Source organism: Oncorhynchus gorbuscha, linkage group LG01 (genome assembly GCF_021184085.1).
Source record: "Oncorhynchus gorbuscha isolate QuinsamMale2020 ecotype Even-year linkage group LG01, OgorEven_v1.0, whole genome shotgun sequence".
Taxonomy (NCBI): domain Eukaryota; kingdom Metazoa; phylum Chordata; class Actinopteri; order Salmoniformes; family Salmonidae; genus Oncorhynchus; species Oncorhynchus gorbuscha.
The window spans coordinates 101,671,278-101,693,282 of NC_060173.1; the positions used below are offsets into that span (position 1 = coordinate 101,671,278).

Sequence of the window (22,005 nt, forward strand, 5' to 3'; positions counted from 1 at the left end):
GCTCTTCCAGATCCGCCAGTCAACCAGGCTCTTCCAGATCCGCCAGTCAGCCAGGCTCTTCCAGATCCGCCAGTCAGCCAGGATCTGCTGGGACCACCAGCCAGCCAGGATCTGGTAGATCTATCTACCTGCCTGAGCTTCCTCTCACTCCTGAGCTTCCTCTCACTCCTGAGCTTCCTCTCACTCCTGAGCTTCCTCTCACTCCTGAGCTTCCTCTCACTCCTGAGCATCCTCTCACTCCTGAGCATCCTCTCACTCCTGAGCATCCTCTCAATCCTGAGCATCCCCTCAGTCCCGAGCTGCCTCAGTCCCGAGCTGCTCCTCAGTCCAGTGGGGTTCTGGGTGAGGACTATTAGGCCATGGTCGGCGGCGAGGGTGGACTATCCAAGGACGCGAGGATGGACTAAGACAGTGTTTGAGTGGAGTCCATGTCCCGCGCCGGAGCCGCCACCATGGATAGACGCCCACCCGGACCCTCCCTATTGTTTTGAGGTGTGTTCGGGAGTCCGCACCTTAGTGGGGAGGTGGGGGTTCTGTCATGCCCTGGTCGAAGTATTTTGTGTTTATCTTCATTTATTTGGTCAGGCCAGGATGTGACATGGGTTTTTGTATGTGGTGTGTATGTAGTGCTAGCCAACAGCTAGCCAACGTCTACTGAATAGAACTTCCGCACTCAACAACCCGGTCGCATTCCGCTTCGCTCCACAGGTAGTATCACATTTTTCATTTCATTTCATTACAGCACAACGGTTTGATTTGTTTGATCGTAGCTAGCTACATAGCTAGCTACATAGCCGTCTGTGTATCAAAGATAATTGTGTAGTCTAGAGCAATTTTCTAGGTTAGCTAGCCAGCTATTGTCGTTCTTTTAACGCAACGTAACGTAATCTACACTGCTAGCTAGCCAGCTAGCCCCCGAATAGCAGCACTGTAGAAACTACTACACTCAACGGAACGACTTGATTAGTGTAGTGTCAACAACGCAGCCACTGCCAACCAGCCTACAAAGTCAACAACGCAGCCACTGCCAGCTAGCCTACTTCAGCAGTACTGTATCATTTTTAATAATTTTAGTCAATAAGATTCTTGCTACGTAAGCTTAACTTTCTGAACATTCGATACGTGTAGTCCACTTGTCATTCCAATCTCCTTGCATTAGCGTAGCCTCTTCTGTAGCCTGTCAACTATGTGTCTGTCTATCCCTGTTCTCTCCTCTCTGCACAGACCATACAAACGCTCCACACCGCGTGGCCGCTGCCACCCTAATCTGGTGGTCCCAGCGCGCACGACCCACGTGGAGTTCCAGGTCTCCGGTAGCCTCTGGAACTGCCGATCTGCAGCCAACAAGGCAGAGTTCATCTCAGCCTATGCCTCCCTCCAGTCCCTCGACTTCTTGGCACTGACAGAAACATGGATCACCACAGATAACACTGCTACTCCTACTGCTCTCTCTTCGTCCGCCCACGTGTTCTCGCACACCCGAGAGCTTCTGGTCAGCGGGGTGGTGGCATAGGGATCCTTATCTCTCCCATGTGGTCATTCTCTCTTTCTCCCCTTACCCATCTGTCTATCGCCTCCTTTGAATTTCATGCTGTCACAGTTACCAGCCCTTTCAAGCTTAACATCCTTATCATTTATCGCCCTCCAGGTCCCCTCGGAGAGTTCATCAATGAGCTTGATGCATTGATAAGCTCCTTTCCTGAGGACGGCTCACCTCTCACAGTTCTGGGCGACTTTAACCTCCCCACGTCTACCTTTGACTCATTCCTCTCTGCCTCCTTCTTTCCACTCCTCTCCTCTTTTGACCTCACCCTCTCACCTTCCCCCCTACTCACAAGGCAGGCAATACGCTCGACCTCATCTTTACTAGATGCTGTTCTTCCACTAACCTCATTGCAACTCCCCTCCAAGTCTCTGACCACTACCTTGTATCCTTTTCCCTCTCGCTCTCATCCAACACTTCCCACACTGCCCCTACTCGGATGGTATCGCGCCGTCCCAACCTTCGCTCTCTCTCCCCCGCTACTCTCTCCTCTTCCATCCTATCATCTCTTCCCTCTGCTCAAACCTTCTCCAACCTATCTCCTGATTCTGCCTCCTCAACCCTCCTCTCCTCCCTTTCTGCATCCTTTGACTCTCTATGTCCCCTATCTTCCAGGCCGGCTCGGTCCTCCCCTCCCGCTCCGTGGCTTGACGACTCATTGCGAGCTCACAGAACAGGGCTCCGGAAGGCCGAGCGGAAATGGAGGAAAACTCGCCTCCCTGCGGACCTGGCATCCTTTCACTCCCTCCTCTCTACATTTTCCTCCTCTGTCTCTGCTGCTAAAGCCACTTTCTACCACTCTAAATTCCAAGCATCTGCCTCTAACCCTAGGAAGCTCTTTGCCACCTTCTCCTCCCTCCTGAATCCTCCTCCCCCTCCCCCCTCCTCCCTCTCTGCAGATGACTTCGTCAACCATTTTGAAAAGAAGATCGACGACATCCGATCCTCGTTTGCTAAGTCAAACAACACCGCTGGTTCTGCTCACACTGCCCTACCCTGTGCTCTGACCTCTTTCTCCCCCTCTCTCTCCAGATGAAATCTCGCGTCTTGTGACGGCCGGCCGCCCAACAACCTGCCCGCTCGACCCTATCCCCTCCTCTCTTCTCCAGACCATTTCCGGAGACCTTCTCCCTTACCTCACCTCGCTCATCAACTTATCCCTGACCGCTGGCTACGTCCCTTCCGTCTTCAAGAGAGCGAGAGTTGCACCCCTTCTGAAAAAACCTACACTCGATCCCTCCGATGTCAACAACTACAGACCAGTATCCCTTCTTTCTTTTCTCTCCAAAACTCTTGAACGTGCCGTCCTTGGTCAGCTCTCCCGCTATCTCTCTCAGAATGACCTTCTTGATCCAAATCAGTCAGGTTTCAAGACTAGTCATTCAACTGAGACTGCTCTTCTCTGTATCACGGAGGCGCTCCGCACCGCTAAAGCTAACTCTCTCTCCTCTGCTCTCATCCTTCTAGACCTATCGGCTGCCTTCGATACTGTGAACCATCAGATCCTCCTCTCCACCCTCTCCGAGTTGGGCATCTCCGGCGCGGCCCACGCTTGGATTGCGTCCTACCTGACAGGTCGCTCCTACCAGGTGGCGTGGCGAGAATCTGTCTCCTCACCACGCGCTCTCACCACTGGTGTCCCCCAGGGCTCTGTTCTAGGCCCTCTCCTATTCTCGCTATACACCAAGTCACTTGGCTCTGTCATAACCTCACATGGTCTCTCCTATCATTGCTATGCAGACGACACACAATTAATCTTCTCCTTTCCCCCTTCTGATGACCAGGTGGCGAATCGCATCTCTGCATGTCTGGCAGACATATCAGTGTGGATGACGGATCACCACCTCAAGCTGAACTTCGGCAAGACGGAGCTGCTCTTCCTCCCGGGGAAGGACTGCCCGTTCCATGATCTCGCCATCACGGTTGACAACTCCATTGTGTCCTCCTCCCAGAGCGCTAAGAACCTTGGCGTGATCCTGGACAACAAACTGTCGTTCTCAACTAACATCAAGGCGGTGGCCCGTTCCTGTAGGTTCATGCTCTACAACATCCGCAGAGTACGACCCTGCCTCACACAGGAAGCGGCGCAGGTCCTAATCCAGGCACTTGTCATCTCCCGTCTGGATTACTGCAACTCGCTGTTGGCTGGGCTCCCTGCCTGTGCCATTAAACCCCTACAACTCATCCAGAACGCCGCAGCCCGTCTAGTGTTCAACCTTCCCAAGTTCTCTCACGTCACCCCGCTCCTCCGCTCTCTCCACTGGCTTCCAGTTGAAGCTCGCATCCGCTACAAGACCATGGTGCTTGCCTACGGAGCTGTGAGGGGAATGGCACCTCAGTACCTCCAGGCTCTGATCAGGCCCTACACCCAAATAAGGGCACTGCGTTCATCCACCTCTGGCCTGCTCGCCTCCCTAGCACTGAGGAAGTACAGTTCCCGCTCAGCTCAGTCAAAACTGTTCGCTGCTCTGGCTCCCCAATGGTGGAACAAACTCCCTCACGACACCAGGACAGCGGAGTCAATCACCACCTTCCGGAGACACCTGAAACCCCACCTCTTTAAGGAATACCTAGGATAGGATAAAGTAATCCTTCTCACCCCCCCCCCCCTTAAAATATTTAGATGCACTATTGTAAAGTGGTTGTTCCACTGGATGTCATAAGGTGAATGCACCAATTTGTAAGTCGCTCTGGATAAGAGCGTCTGCTAAATGACTTAAATGTTAAAATGTTAAATGTTAAATGTTAGTGGGATTGTAGCTTAGTGGGGTGTTCTAGGTAAGTCTATGGCTGTCTGAAGTGGTTCTCAATCAGAGGCAGGTGTTTATTGTTGTCTCTGATTGGGAACCATATTTAGGCAGCCATATTCTTTGGTTGTGTTGTGGGTGATTGTCCTTAGTGTCTTGATGTCCTTATTCTGTGTTAGTTTGCACCAGTTTAGGCTGTTTCGGTTTTCATTACGTTTATTGTTTTGTTGAGTTTGTGTTTTGATTCGTGTTACGTTGTTTTATTAAACATGGATCGCAATCTACACGCTGCAGTTTGGTCCGACTCTCCTTCACCACATGAAAACCGTTACAGATACTAATGAGTATCGCGATGCTGGTATCTTCCCGGCGATGCTGGTATCGTGCCGGTCCTACGGATGATAGGATCCTACTGTACTGTGTATAACTTTGTCTTCCTATCTTGTGTGGGAAAGCCTAATATAGCCTCAGGTACGACATAATCATTTGAATCATGCACACTGAGATAATAATGTTGGCACTTTACTAGGTCCGTGTTATAGGCTTCTTAATACAAAACATTCAGAAAAAACAAAGTTAACTTGATTAAAGTCAGATTCTGCATGTACATATTTGAAACATTTCTATTGCTCTGGCTATATTATTATTGATAATATCTGTAAGCCTTCCAGCGGGTGATGTCTGTCCACTTACAAATCTGTCTCTGGCTGAAATAAAGACGGGATATCTAGAATTCATAAAACCCTAGGAAAGACAGCCTAACCTTGATTATGATTCTGAATATATGATACATGTGCAGTTGTCAAAGCTACGCATCAAGGCCTGTTTAAGTCTGTGGTCATTCCTACCTTGTATCCAACAGGAAGATCCTGACAGTCCTGTGTACAGCCACTGACTCTGCGATTCAGACACTCGTTCACATTGCAGTTCTTCTCATCGGACCGGTCTCCACAGTCATCTTTCTTGTCACACAGAATCCCTTCAGAGATGCAGCGACCATTGGAACACATGAAGAAGGAACCATTGCACAGACTCCCTGGAAGGTAATTTATAACTGTCAATGGTGAGTCAAAAAGCATTTACAATAGTAATCATTTAAACTGTATCTTGTTAAATGAGATTCATTTAGATTGATGATATTCTGAAAGTTTTACTCTTAGTGTCTTTATATCTTCGCACTCAAAAAAATGCTGGGTGAAAAACAAACCAATTTTGGCAAATAATTTGCAGAATATTTAGGTTATTTTGACAAAGCCAGTTTGGCCACTCATTTTGGTTGCAATCTAAGACTCACCAGATCAGAGCAGAATACTTTAGGGGTGGCATAGTAGAGGCATGGATTTCAGAGAGTTGGTCAGTAAATGTCATTCTGGTTCATCTGTCTGTTGTATTATCTGTTTGAGTACTAACATGTTTACATTTGAGTCACTTAGCTGATGCTCTTATCCAGAGGGGTCTACAGAAGCAATTTGAATTAAGTGCATTGCTTAAGGGTATGTCGACAGACTTTTCACCTAGTTGGCTTGGGGATTTGAACCAGCAACATTTTGGTTACTGGTCCAAAACTCTCAACCGATACCTTCTGACCTTTAGTGAGGTATACCTAAGAGTATGAATTCCTCAAGTGCCTGTGAATGTCCCAATGTTGGGAGAGTTACCACTTTGTCATATAATATTTAAATAAAAATGTTATACATTTTATATAAGAATATGTCATGTGGCATGGCGTATTGGGGGTGTGGCTTTCAAATAGTTATTTTTGCCCATCCGTAATAGTAAATGTCATTCCTGTTCATCATGTTAAGTATTCATATACACTTAATAGCAATATTATTTAGACAAAGTGGTAACAGTCCCAACATTGGGATATGCACAGGCACTTGAGAAACTCATACTTTTGTGTAAGACTCATTACAGCTACAAAAGTGTCTTTGCTCAACATGTGTTGACAACACAAAAGAACATATGAAGCAGAATGACATTTACTATCACAGGGGTTAAATAACTATCTGAAAGCCACGTCCCCAATAGGCCATATTACATATTCAACCCAGCATTGTTTTGTGTGGTTTCTATCCTCTCTTATAGTAGACTGCTGACAGTAATAGAGAGCAAAACAGCAGTAGACTAGAGTACCCGCGGCCAGTCAAACAGCAGTAGAATATACTTCCTGCGGCCAGACGGTACTAACAGCACAGAGTACAGTACAGCAGAACTACAATACAGCAGTAAACTACACTACCTGCGGCCAGGCATTTGAACAGCAGTAAACTACACTACCTGCGGCCAGGCATTTGAACAGCAGTAAACTACACTACCTGCGGCCAGGCATTTGAACAGCAGTAAACTAGAGTAACTGTGGCCAGGCATTTGAACAGCAGTAAACTGCACTACCTGCGGCCAGGCATTTGAACAGCAGTAAACTACACTTCCTGTGGCCAGGTATTTGAACAGCAGTAAACTACACTTCCTGTGGCCAGGTATTTGAACAGCAGTAAACTACACTACCTGTGGCCAGGTATTTGAACAGCAGTAAACTACACTTCCTGTGGCCAGGTATTTGAACAGCAGTAAACTACACTACCTGCGGCCAGGCATTTGAGGTTCAGGGGCAGCTCGTCAGATTGGTCAGGACAGTCTGGGCAGCCGTCACACTCCCATTGAGCACTGAGCAGGCAACGACCATCCCCACAGCGAAACTCCTCAGGTCCACAGGGCCGGTACACTGCAGATACAGAAAAACAAAGAGAGCTGCAGCCTCACTAACGCATCATCGCAGATGCCAGATAGATGACTGAAAAGTAATTCTACTTCCAACTTACAGTAAGGTATTAATTAGTTAAATCTCTGTTATAACTTATTATAATGTTATAACTTAGTTATTACTCTATGGGCGGTATTAAAAGACAAAGCAACAAATCTACTTGCCACATTCAAGTGACTCGTCAGATCCATCACCACAGTCGTCATCATGGTCACAGACAAAACGCTGGGGAACGCAGGCTTCGTTGTGGCAAAGGAAGGAGTTGTCATCACATGTGTTGTTGGGTGCTGGAAGGGTGAGAAATATGGTTGGAGTGTTACACTAGGAGTTGACAATATCATGGCACTCTAGAGCAGGGTTTCCCCCCCAGCTGTGTAGTACTCGGGAATAAAACTAAACGTGCACCCAGATTGGTCCCCAGGAACGAGTTTGGAAAACCCTGCTCTAGAGATGTGCGGTGAAGTACATATCCTCAACAATATGGAGTCAGCTCTGAAGGAAGTAGGGGTGGGGGTGGAGGCCTTTTTCAGGAATTTGACTTGTGTCTTTAACACCTGTGTTACAAAAACAAATTAAGCTAAAATCCACTGCTGCTATTTTACTGTACACGTCCAATAATATGTGTTATATATATTTTTTTAAACATATAATAGGTGCCATACAAATCTTGAATTTCCTTACTACACGCAATACTGTACAAGCATTTCTGCATCTCACCAGTAGAAACAGGCCTTCTACGTTTCCTGGTTGTAAGCAAACCACAATCCCTGACTAATGTGTTTCCTACAGACTAATCCTGCTGCTGATTTCGATGATGATGACCTCGACACCAGCTTAAGTAGTACAGATCATGTAGACCCATTGGATGAAAGCTTTCAGCCGGGAACATGCGCAACATCATCTGACTCGAAAGAGGAAAAGACTGCACGGTGCTGGCAAGAGCCAAAGTGTATAGTCTGAGTCAAAGGTCATGGAGTGCATCTGCAAGACCAGCTGGCATTGCCCAACACAAGACAAGGTTCACCAGCTGAAGAACATTCAGGAACCTGCCTGGAACATTCAACCAACACAACATCTTTAGTTAGACTGATGTTGTAGTATAATATACAGTAGAATGCCAAATATGCTCACAATTGAATTGTGGTATAGATATTGCTAGCTCTTGTACATATGTATATAATGGAGTTTGACAAAAGGTTTAATAGAATATTTTTTACAAGTGTACTAACCAGTGACTAAATGATTCCTACTGCATCAGAAGCCAATAAATTGTTTACTTCAACTCCTGAATCAATTAATTGTATCTAGCTACAATATTCATGAAATGTATTTGGAAGTAACTGGCTACCAATCTTACTGCTTAAACAAATGATGCAGGGAGTTGGTGTATCATTTCAACTTTCATTTGCTGGCAAGTAAACATGTTTCAATAAAAAAGACGATTATTCGGTCAATGTAGCAAATAAGCAGACATGGCTTGTATTCAATACAATGTTTATTTGCTCTGGAGATCGAGGTGAGTTTACACAGCAGTATGCAGGAACAGTTATGGCAATTTATGACATATATATATATATATTAGCAGAAATATACTACTAATGCTTATAATATACAGTACCAGTCACAAATGTGTACACACCTACTCATTCAAGGGTTTTTCTTTGTTCGTACCATTTTCTACATTGGAAATAATAGTGAAGACATCAAAACTATGAAGCTGGTTGAGAGCATGCCAAGAGTGTGCATTAAGAAGGAAAGACATGCCACAAATTAACTTTAAACAAGGCACACCTGTTTAGTGAAATGCATTCCAGATGACTGTCCCATGAAGCTGGTTGAGAAAATGCCAAGTGTGTGCAAAGCTGTCATCAAGGCAAAGGGTGGCTACTTTGAAGAATCCAAAATCTTAATATATTTTGATTTGTTTAACATTTTTTGGGTTGCTACATGAATCCATATGTGTTATTTCATAGTTTTGATGTCTTCACTATTATTCTATAATATAGAAAATAGTGAAAAAATATAGAAAAACCCTTGAACAAGTAGGTGTCCAAACTTTTGACTGGTACTGTATACAGTTCTACAAAGGGAATACTTGCATATGGTGGGTGCAGTGAGGTGTTCGGAGTCACTTTAATACAAGGTGAGATTGTTGTTATGGGACCTTTCACATCTCAGGTCATCATCTTATTTGTATCCAACCTACTGACCATTGTGTGAGGGATAAATTGCTCGAATGGCCAACAAAAACACACGCAGGCAAGGGGATTCAGTGTCCTCTGCCTAGCTTCTTCCCACGTAGAACAAACTCCAAAAATAATCTGCAGGCCACCAAACGGTATTGTCTATAAGAGAATGACAAAAACACTATTAGACTTTCATGGGCAATTATTGTGTATTGTCTGTATCTAGTCTGTATGTAGCAGCATGGTACAGACACACATTAGCTAGCTAGCTAGCTACAATACACAGGTATAGAAACTCAAAGACTATTATGAGTCATAATGCCAAAGTCATTCCTTTACTCTTTATCATCAAAACATTTCTCCAGTTTTGCTCCAAATAAGATGCACTGAGGCTTGCTAGACTAGCAAGCTAACATTAACTAACTAGCTAGCTATAACATAAGGGTTCATTATATTTAGGTTAAAGCAAACAAAGCGAGCTAGCTAAACTTGGCTAACTTGACTTGTAATGGTACTAGCAAGCCCGGTTATGGCCGATTCGATCACGAAAGCTTATATTGTTAGCTTGCCTCCGACAGCAAAACAATTGACCCATTTGTCCTCCTGGTACAGCTGGTCTAGGCTGACACCGCCAGTTGAGTTTGGAAGCTTTGAAGAACGTCTCCAGCACCCGTCTATCCGTATGTGCAAAACGTCGATGGTCTGACACACACACGCACGCACGCACGCACGCACGCACGCACGCACGCACACACACACACACACACACACACACACACACACACACACACACACACACACACACACACACACACACACACACACACACACACACACACAGTAAGAACTGTCGGCAATCGAATTAGATGCAGCACAAACATTCCTCTTCCATCGGGATGGCTGGAAAGCATCGCATGGGCACCACGAGTTGAAGTCTGACCGTGGCTCCCCATCGCTGCTTGCCGGTCTCGCAGTTCTTGTTGTCGCTGTATCAATTCCTCTTCCATTTATTGCAGCTGAAATGTAGGGCTCTATGTCCCTATGTAAATTAATTTCAAAAACTTTTGTCGTCCAGCTCTTCTTGGTGAGAGGAATCATCAGAAGCAGTCATTGTAATTATTTAGCAATCTCAGACAGTCAGTAAGTAACATAGCTCCTGTGATTCTGTAGAAACTAGTACCGCCCCCATTTTGAAAAGCCTTCAAGGGTGGGAACATAATTGAGCAAGGAAGTAGGGTTCTCATCAGGCAGAAATCTTTACAAAGCCAGGGAAAATGAGTCAATCTAGATACCCTGCAATTTTGTGGCAGATATGAGAATCGTTGAGTCCAATTGCTCTATTGAATAAGGACAACAATATATCCTCGCAATTGCAATTGACGAAACACAAATGCCACAACAATTGCTACAAAACATTACTCCATTTATTTATTTTTAGATCAGACAGCATACTCATTCAACCGATGTCGTCATTGGTCGAACTCTCCCAGCGCAAAAATATAAATAATAATTACGTCCAAAACACTTTTCATAACTCATCATTTTAGAGGGAGACTGGAAAAACATCCCAAATAGTGTCTAGCAGTGAAATTTTCCTTTAACATTGACAAACAGTTAATTTGGAAAGTGTTCAGACCCATTTACCTTTCCACATTTTGTTACGTTACAGCCCTATTCTAAAATGGATTCAATTGTTTTTTCTCCGCATCAATCTACTAGGGTGAACAGACGTCCCTGTTTTTGGTGGCCTGTCCCCGGCTGGCGCTGTCCCCAGAAATGTTCCTGTAGTTAACTGTGCGTTAAAAACAGACCGCAAAGTAAAATATTTTACTTGGCAAGAAAGACCGGGCAGCAGAGCCTACCGGTTGACGTCTCAATCGCGTTGTGCTTGTTTAGGCCAACAGAGGGGCCTGCTCGCTATAGCAGCTTCATTCACTCTTCTTCTTCTACTAACTACTTGCTCATGGTAGTTTTAGAGAAAACATCTGTGGAAAACTCGGCTAGAAGCTAGCAAGTATCAAGTGAATCAACAACATCACCATTCATGTAGATTCTGCACACAATACCCCATGATGACAAAAAAACGTTTTTTAGAAATAATATAAAAAAACTGAAATATAACATTTACATTACTATTCAGACCCTTTACTGTTGAAGCACATTCTTCTCTGTAGATCCTCTCAAGCTCTGCCAGGTTGGATGGGGAGCGTTGCTGCACAGCTTTTTTCAGGTCTCTCCAGAGCTGTTTGATCGGGATCAAGTCCAGGCTCTTGCTGGGCCACTCAAGGACATTCAGAGAGTTGTCTCGAAGCCACTCCTGCATTGTCTTGCCTATGTGCTTAGAGTCGTTGTTCTGTTGGAAGGTGAACCTTCGCCCCATTCTAAGGTCCTGAGCACTCTGGAGACGATTTTCATGAAGGATCTCTCTGTACTTTTCTCCGTTCATCTTTCCCTCGATCCTGACTCGTCTCTCAGTCCCTGCCACTGAAAACATCCAAACAGCATGATGCTGCCACCCCCATGCTTCACCAAAGGGGTTGTGCCAGGTTTCCTCCAGACGTGATGTGTGGCATTCAGTCCAAAGAGATCAACCTTGGTTTTTATCAGAACAGAGAATCTTCTTTCTCATGGTCTGATAGTCCATTAGGTGCATTTTGGCAAACTCCAAGTGGGCTGTCATGTGCCTTTTACTGAGGAGTGGCTTCCATCTGACCCCTCTACCATAAAGCCCCGATTAGTGGAGTGCTGCAAAGATGGTTGACCTTCTGGAAGGTTCTCCCATCTCCACAAATGAACTCTGAAGCTCTGTCAGAGTGACCATCAAGTTATTGGTCACCTCCCAGACCATGGCCCTTCTCCCCATATTGTGACCAGCTCTAGGAAGAGTCTTGGTGGTTCCAAACCTCTTCCATTTAATAATGATGGAGGCCACTGTGTTTTTGAGGACCTTCAATGCTGGAGACATTTTTAGCACCCTTCCCCAGATCTGTGCTTCGACATATTCCTGTCTCAGCTCTACAGACAATTCCTTCGATCTCATGGCTTGATTTTTGCTCTGACATGCACTGTCAACTGTGGGACCTTTATATAGACAGGTGTGTGCCTTTCCAAATGATGTCCAATCAATTGAAGGGGTCTGAATACCTCCTGAATGCACTGTAGATGACACAACATCACACCAGCAGATAGAGCCACAGACAATACAGTCCTTACTATTTAAAATTAATATGGAAAACTTACCACATCCAGCTGCAGACAGTTCGTCACTGCCATCAGGACAGTCTCTCTCCCCATCACAGAGCCAGCGTTTAGGGACACAGGCGTAGGACTCAGGGCAGCTGAATAACCCTGGAGCACACGTTACCAAACCTGAGAGTCAATAGAGAGAAAGAGGCAGGTCAAACAAACTGCAGAAAGGGCTAAGCTGAACTATAACCTAGGACAACTATTAATAACGTAAAGGATGGAAAAATTATCATATCCATTCCTGCCAGTGACAGATCTAGGATCTTAATTTGATCACCCTGTAACTGGATAACAGGATATGTAAAACTTGTATAACTGTTTTAGTTTTAAAAATGCTTCTGATGTTTGTAATTTCCACTTTGACAGTTCAGACTTGATTTTCCCTTATGAAAAATGTATAAATCCCTACAAAAGGGCCCATTAATTACAATAGTCACATTTCCAGTTGCTGCAGGATTATCTTCCTGCTGTAGCAAACAGGGTCAAATGAATCTGTATATTCAAGCAGAGGCATATATCGTACAAGATCTGTTACGTTTTATGTGGCCTCAGAGACAATACAAAGCCTCATACTGTGACAATAAAGGTAAGTACATTTGCTCAATAATGCTTGTCTGTTTAAAATGCACTTTCTTGCTTTGATTGCAGAAGTGCAAGGAAAAAGCTTAAGGCTATTTCATTCATATCGCCTTGACATTTCCATTACAATCCAATTATACCAATATTCTCGGCAAACATTTTATATTTATTGTTGTATGATTATTTATTTTTATTGGCAAATTCATTATTGTTACATCTCATTTACATGGTGAAATTTCTCTGCCTCTTGGCCTCACCACCCATCAAAGTATTTTCTATATGTCTCTAACTTAATTTGTGTTATCATTTCAATAGTCTAGAAACTAGTCTAAAACGTCACCAACTGGTCTCAAAACAATGTTGTAATCAGGTTGTAATGCCACCTGGGAATGGTCTCAGACTGGTCTCAAACTACATGTTTGAAATACATGCAATCTTCACCCAAAGTATAGCTATATGACCTTGGGTACTTACCACATATCTGCACACTCTCATCCAGTCCGTCCTCACAGTCGTTCTCTCCATCACACAGCCACTGCTTGGCGATGCACTTGTTCTTAGAACAGGCAAACTGGTTCCACAGGCAAGAGGAGTCTAGGGGAGAAGCACATTCATAATACCATGAATCAAAACACGTAAGTGAAAGAAAAACAGGACAAAAACAACAATACCCTGTAGTAGTAGAAGTTGCCCAGTTATTTTTAATCAAAGCACAACAAGTGTTTGGGTTACCATCTGCCCCTTAGCCTTTCTATTTCCAGAGAGGGTGACTGGAATTGGAGCCAAATAAAATATTTTGTGGGTGTTTTCTCCTCTTCAGTTTCTAATATAAAAATTGTGTAGTGTTCCAAGGGGAGCTGACTGGTAAAAATAACAGTAAGAATCAAAAGGCTGGAGCTTTACTTAATGGAATTATGCAGAATAACACACATTGCAGTCATTGTAAGTAAAATGTGTTCTCAATAAAGCAGTATTTAGCAGTCAGTGCTAGTAAGAATAGACAAGTGCAAATGTTACACGGTACATGGTACAGGCTCGGTCTTGACTGCTGGCGTCTATTCATATATGCTTTTCCTATTAGGGTCACTACTTTCCATGCTGAAAATCAACAGAATTATTGTTGAACTGTACATAATCACAGATGCACAGATAGAGCTGCGGCGGTCATGAACTTTTGTCAGCCGATGATTGTCAAGCAAATCACTGCCGGTCTCACAGTAATTGACCGTTAAAGTCCGTAAACACATTCAGCATCTCCTGACTTCCACGCATAACCTACGAGCCACTGACGCAGACCTTTGGAACATCTATATTTTAAAAAGTCTAATAAATCCATTTATTATAGCCTACACCATCACAATAAATCCATGATTAGCTTCAAACAGGTCTAAAGACACATGATGTGAAGAAAATGTAGTCAGAAGAACAGAATAGCATACTCTGAGATGTCCTTATGTTAGGCCATGATCTGGACATGTCATACATTATGGCTGTGGGTTACACTAGCTCATTTAGCAGACAACATTACATGGCATTATTTTATATTATTTTAAAGAATGAAGAATTCAATTGAACATAGCTGAAGAGAATAGAAAGGATATTTCCTTCAAACGATTTGAGGGAGGGTTCACATGCAGATATTCTGTGTTAAGTAGTTAACAAAGAAACAGTTCATTTACATTACATTTACATTTAAGTCATTTAGCAGACGCTCTTATCGAGAGCGCCTTACAATTCTTATTAGCCAATGCCCGTCACATGATTGGGTCCTACTCACAGGCTACAAGTGAAAACAGACATATCGAGGATGCAACTTCACGCGTCCATATTGAATTCCGAGGCGCATATTGAAGATGTTGGAAGAACTGTTCACATTTACTTTCCAGCAGCCAACAAGATGAGTAGGCCTAACGCAGCAGAAGCATTAGCCTATGTCTATCTACTATCCCCCATAGTACAAAAGCTAACCTATTCTATTCTGTGCATAGAAATAAATATTCTAAACACAGTCTGGGACAGTTGTGGGATACTATAGATCCCAAATTAATACAACCACAAGCATTAAAAAAACGCTTAAACCAATTATGCTGATGCAACAGATCAGAAAGTTTAGCTTAAAATGTTGATCAACTATTAGGCTATTTTTTCACATAATAAGCACAGCAAAGTGCACAAGGCAGTACAGTAGACTATAAGCGCAATATTCCAAAATGAAATCAATTAGCGGGAAATGCCATTCTCAAAGTTATGCTCTACTCCCGCTGTAAAACAGATTAATGTGTTTAATTTTAAGAAGTAATTTTTCTGCTTTAGCTGTGATACAAACCTTATCAAAACCAATAAATCAAATCAAGTTTACAAGCCCTTAACCAACGATGCAGTTTTATGAAAAAAAACTAAAAAATAAGAAATAAAGTCAAAAATAATTAATGAGCAGCAGTAAAATAACAATACCGAGGCTATATACAGGGTAACCGGTACAGAGTCAATGTGCGGGGGAACCGGTTAGTCGAGGTAATTGAGGTAATATATACATGTAGGTAGAGTTATTAAATTGACTTATGCATAGATAATAACAGAGAGTAGCAGCAGTGTAAAAGAGGGGGGGACAATGCAAGGAGTCATTTGATTAGATGTTCAGGAGTCTTATGGCTTTAGGGTAGAAGCTGTTTAGGAACCTCTTGGACCTAGACTTGGTGCTCCGGTACCACTTGCTGTGCTGTAGCAGAGAGAACAGTCTATGACTAGGGTCGCTGGAGTCTTTGACAATTATTTAGGGCCTCCCTCAGACACCACCTGGTATAGAGGTCCTGGATGGCAAGGAACTTAGCCCCGGTGATGTACTGGGCCGTACAAACTACCCTCTGTAGTGCCCTACGTTCAAAGGCCGAGCAGTTGCCATACCAGGCAGTGATGCAACCAGTCAGGATGCTCTCGATGGTGCAGCTGCAGAAACTTCTGAGGCTCTGAGGACCCATGCCAAATCTTTTCAGTCTCCTTGGGGGAAATAGGTTTTGTCGTGCCCTCTTCACAACTGTCTTGGTGTGCTTGGACCATGATAGTTTGTTGGTGATGTGGACACTCTCAACCTGCTGCACTACAGCCCCATCAATGAGAATGGGGGCGTGCTCTGTCCTCCTTTTCCTGTAGTCCACAATCATCTCCTTAGTGTTGATCACGTTGAGGTAGAGGTTGCTGTCCTGGCACCACCAGGTCTCTGCCTCCTCCCTATATGCTGCCTCGTTGTTGTTGGTCATCAAGCCTACCACTGTTGTGTCAATGGCAAACTTAATGATGGTGTTAGAGTCATGCCTGGCCGTGCAGTCATGAGTGAACAGGGAGTACAGGAGGGGACTGAGCACACACCCCTGAGGGTCCCTCGTGTTAAGGATCAGCGTGGCGGATGTGTTTTTACCTACCCTTACCACCCGGGGGCAGCCCGTCAGTAAGTTCAGGATCCAGTTGCAGATGGAGGTGTTCAGTCCTAAGGTACTTAGCTTAGTGATGAGCTTTGAGTGAACTATGGTGTTGAACGCTGAGCTGTAGTCAACTAATAGCATTCTCACATATATGTTCCTTTTTTCCAGGTGTGAAAGGGCACTGTGGAGTGCAATAGAGATTGCATCGTTTGTGGATCTGTTGGGGCGGTATGCAAATCGGAGTGGGTCTAGGGTTTTTGGAATAATGGTGTTGATGTGAGCCATGACCAACCTTTCAAAACACTTCATGATTACAGACGTGAGTGCTACCGGTCGGTGAGTGCTAGGGCTAGGCTACGTGAGGTTTGCGACTATGATTAGAAAAAGTTGCCTGACTGCACACAAGCTGGGCATCATTCACAAGTGATAGGCCCAATATTGTCACCCATCAGACTATTCTTGATTTACTCTCATCTTTACATATACTAAATAATATATTTGGGAAATGAGTTTTGATTTAGAGTGAACCATTATCACGCACCTGTCTCGAATCAGGGACAGGGGAAAAAATACATGTCATCTGTGCACTTAAATAGCGTATGGAGGACTCTATTCCCGTGATTCATGTGCATGCCAGCCAGGTAGGCTATACTCCTATTATAAAGAGACGAAATGTGCTTAATATTAGGAAACTTCATAAATAAATATATTAGGCCTAACCTGTAGAAAACTGATGGGATCCTCCTGTTTTTAATAGAGCCCATTAAAATTCAGTTTTCTCATTGGCAGCATCAGAGCTTGGAGAAGCCTAATTACCACGTGGAATTTGACTGCCATCATGACTTGTGACTTCCGGTCTTTGAGTAATATGGTCACCGTAACAGCCCTACGCACAGACAAGAACACATATGTACCTTCATATCTGGATTCATTTAAATTCAAAGAACCACCCTGCCTTGGGGGCCTAGATCCAATGCCTCTGTCTCTTTCAGATATCTCGACAAAGGCTCATTCTGGAGATGCTAATATTTCATATCTTAGGCTTCAGTGGTATTTTACTGTACAGGGAAAGATCATCAGACATTTTACAATGACAGACAAGTATTTCATCTAATCAGTTGTGAGATTCTGGATTTCCAGTGATATAATGACATTTACTTCTAACCTTTTTCCTTTACTTTCAGTTTATCAATAGCTCTGGCTTTTTATATGGTAATCAACTCAGTGAAATTGGAATATTTTCCATTTGTCCTGAGACTGCCAGTTCTAAACATCTAACAGACTGAATGATATTTAAACAGCAGCATCCTTCTGCTTAGTTTTGAAAGGAGCTACGGTACATTTTCAATTCGCAATACCATTATTTCAAATCCAAATAAATTCAAACAATAATGAAGCACTTAGCTAAATGAATGGGAATGTGTTTTTCAGTCATTTGATGGTACACAGAATCATGTTGTGTTAGATGAAATTGAGTCACCCCGTTAACATGATTACCAAACCTCATTCTGCTCTTAATCTACTGTGATTTATTTCCCTTCAATAAACATGATCTTACTCTTCAAGACAGTTAATAACATATGACAGTGTTATTTGTGTGGGCCATTCTGTCTAAATGAATGAATTCCTCAGTAGTTCAGGGCATGTATTAATCTGAAGCCTAGCTGTGATGCAGGTCAGGATAAGTATTACCACCTCAGTGGCCCTCAAATGCTCTTGGAAGATCCTTCTTCATCACTTTGACAGCAAAAGTAATGAAACATAAACGGTATACATAAATAAGTCATCTGTTTGATTGAAAATTCTATTTACCAGACCATGACTCAATTTTGGTTTAGCTATCTAGGTGGAAAGTCTTTGTCATGGTAAGTAACACGCACATTAGAAAGGATCAAAGAGGTAGGCTAGACGTGTTCTTGTCTTCCCTGGTGAGAGGGTTCCATGTGCAAGGTTCCGTGTGAAAGGACAGTGTGGGAGAACATTGCATGTGATCCGTTCAGATGTCAGCCACTTCTCAGTGAACCCACATGTTTCCATCTCTGGTAACAATTCACAATGACTAATGGATAATTCATAAACTGTTACACACAAGGGGAGAATATGCTAATTCAAAGCCATAAAAAAGCACCCTTGTGTCCTTTTTAAGTGGCTTTATTTGAATATCAAGGCTGGAGGTATATGCTCTATACACATAAGTAGGCTAGCAGACAACTTGGCAAGCAATTAAATACACAATGAGGTTGAACAATACAATATCCAGTAGAGACAATTAACTCCAATCATTAGTGATTTGTCACTGCTAACACTGGATTTGTGTCTTCCTGTGGTTGTCTAGAAATAATTCAGACAAGCCAGGGCCGGTCCTTGCCGTTCTGCCGCCATATGTGAGACCAGAAAATGCTGACCCCGCAAAACTAGAATAGTCCCAGTAAGAATAATGACGTTGAAAAGACGTCTAAAAATAAGTACGTTGAATGTTTAAAATACATATTTCCAAAATGTTGAAAAGGGCGTCTTTTCCAGACAGTTCCGAATGAAGTTGAAAATACTTATTTTCCAGAATATTGAAAAGGGCATCTTTGCCAGACAGTTCTGAATGAAGTTGAAAATACTTATTTTCCAGTATGTTGAAAAGGGCGTCTTTGCCAGACAGTTCTGAATGAAGTTGAAAATACTTATTTTCCAGAATATTGAAAAGGGCATCTTTGCCAGACAGTTCTGAATGAAGTTGAAAATACTTATTTTCCAGAATATTGAAAAGGGCATCTTTGCCAGACAGTTCTGAATGAAGTTGAAAATACTTATTTTCCAGAATGTTGAAAAGGGCGTCTTTGCCAGACAGTTCTGAATGAAGTTGAAAATACTTATTTTCCAGAATATTGAAAAGGGCATCTTTGCCAGACAGTTCTGAATGAAGTTGAAAATACTTATTTTCCAGATAATGAAAATACATATTTTACAGATGTTTGCAGATGTTGAAATCATTTTTGGTTCTGAATGAAAGTTCAAAATAAGTAATTTATAGGTGTTCTACGTCTATGTTTGGGCCAAATCAAGGCTGATCCAGGCCGGACAAAATCTGAACCAAACATAGACGTCTATGATTGGTTCAGATTTGGTCTGGACCAAAAACCAATGTTTGTGGATGTTGAAATCAAGTCTGGTCCAGAACTGCACCAAAAAAAATGTCCAAAAGGTGTTGGTTCGTGCTTACCGAGATGTAGCAAACAGTGTTGCCTGAATGAAAATGTTATGAATGCCCACCGATGTGGCCTACCGTTTGTAAAACTCCAAAAAATGAGGTCCGGGCAGGACAAAAAAAATGATGTCCAAAATACGTCGGCTCGTGCTTACTGGGATGTAGCCTACCATGTCGGCCTCCAATTACATTTTATGAATGCCCACTAATGTAGTCAGCCCACCGTGTGTAAAACAGGCCATTGCATTGGTTTTATTAGTCCTGATTCTTGTGACTAATTAATATGGCTATTTAAGCTCTGAATATCAGCTACCAAGGAGTTATCGCGAGCCAATTGCCAATGTGTTTACACAGCGGGTAATGCAGAAGTATCTTCTTTTTCACTATGATTAGCTTGTCAAATATTGACGGATACAAACTTGAAACCACTAATCATGACAATGGGGTGAAACTCCTGGACAACAGTTGTGATTGTCACTTTAATACTGTCCATTTTACTTTGACCTGTCCTGTTTTTAGGAAATGTTGCTTGTTAACATGACAGCACATTTTTTATTTGATTTAGTGCCATTTATGTTAGGCTATTTGATCGTAAAAATTGTCTGTCTCATTACATTGTCGTACATTTTATCTCCAACCTGTAGATTACAGAAAAGACCACACACTCTTTCTACCATATCCTATATCTGCTACATGATTTATGTTAGATGTATTTCTTTTTGACAGAATGTTGGTGGAGCACTGCAGAGCTGCATCTCTCCAACAACACCCTTGAGGGGCGTGCTTGGAATGGATAAGCAAGCCCCTACCTTTAACAAAGTGGGCACTGCTTAACCTAAAATGCCCACATGCCACTGGTTGAGAGAAATTGTCATAGTTTTTTTGGGCAGAATTATGTGAGGTTTTATGTGTTGCTGTTGGAGGTGCGTCTTGGTCAGTTTAGCTCAGAAAATTCTGCCTTCATCAATCTGCCACCATAGGCATCCGCTTAATCCTGCCTAATGAGCAGGCCGGCCGTGAGACAAGCCAACTAATAAATGGTATTCTGTAATGCAATGAAAAGTGTCTACCCACATGGTTCAATAAACATAGCAAAGCCTTACTGCACAGAATCTCATCGGCCTAGTAATCACAGTCTTTCTGTCCATATAAATACACTGGATTTTTGGCTTCCTATAGATGTCTATTAGTCATTCAGACAAGCCATTTTATAAATATTCTCTTTGTAATGTAATGGGCTATCAACATAGCAAAGCCTTACCACACTGAAACTCATCTGCCCCATCCTCACAGTCCTTCTGTCCATCACACAGCCACACACTGGAGATGCAGTTACCGCTGGGGCAGGCGAAGTGGCCCTCTTCACACTTCTGCCCATGGGAAACTAGGGCCGACAACAACGGAAGGGAAGAGTCATTTCAGAGGTGATTCAGTATTGTTAGCAGTTGATGTTACTCTTCAATAACACAGACCCCAAAGCAAATCAGAGGGAGAAAAATAGGTTTATTCAAAGAGGACAAATCATGGAATGTTATGCTGAGAGGTAGACAAATCAAATCAAATTTGATTGGTCACATACACATGGTTAGCAGATGTTAATGCGAGTGTATCGAAATGCTTGTGCTTCTAGTTCCGACCATGCAAGTAATATCTAACAAGTAATCTAACAATTTAATCTAAGATTTTCATTCTCCCCTGTCCTCAGTGATTCTCTCCACAGAACAAAGAGACAGAATCTGAACCAAACATTATATTCCCCCAACCCTTGCCTGTGGTTGACCAATTGTAATTCCTGGCAATAAAATTGGGCCAATGGCCAGATAACACGCATCGCATTTCAGGTGCGATGTATAGACAATTTGGACCAATGAGAACTTGCCATGTAAATTTCCATTGATCATTAATTCCCTGTTACAGAAAAAACACTATTTCCATTGATCGTTAATTCTAGTCCTCTTGACCTTTAGTCCTTTGTGTTGAGTATTTATCTTCTAAATATTCATACAGACGTGATTCAGGTCATTATCTTTTCCCTAAACTTGAACTCTGGCACCCCTAATAAAATGAAATCAAATGTAACATACAATAGGTGTAGACCCTACCATGGAATGCTTACTTACGATGCAGTTCAAGAAATAGAGTTAAGAAAATAATTACTAAATAAACTAAAGTAAAAAATAAAATAAATAGTAACACAATAAAATAACGAGGCTATAAACAGGGGGTACAGGTACCGAGTAAATGTACAGGTTAGTCGAGGTAATTTGTACATGTACTGTAGGTAGGGGTAAAGGGACTATGCATAGATAATAAACAGCGAGT

The 22,005-nt window shown here is 42.9% G+C and overlaps 1 protein-coding gene across 1 annotated transcript in view; it reads right to left on the reverse strand.

Annotated features, from left to right (window-relative positions):
• LOC123990266 (low-density lipoprotein receptor-related protein 1B-like) overlaps positions 1-22,005 on the reverse strand; it is a 265,509-nt gene that overhangs the window by 100,355 nt on the left and 143,149 nt on the right. The window contains exons 43-48 of the mRNA XM_046290887.1: positions 20,945-21,067; positions 13,540-13,659; positions 12,481-12,609; positions 7,219-7,341; positions 6,875-7,015; positions 5,139-5,326 (exon numbers count right to left, since the gene is read on the reverse strand). Of these exons, the coding sequence (XP_046146843.1) occupies positions 5,139-5,326; positions 6,875-7,015; positions 7,219-7,341; positions 12,481-12,609; positions 13,540-13,659; positions 20,945-21,067 (824 nt within the window). The remainder of the gene's footprint in view (positions 1-5,138; positions 5,327-6,874; positions 7,016-7,218; positions 7,342-12,480; positions 12,610-13,539; positions 13,660-20,944; positions 21,068-22,005) is intronic.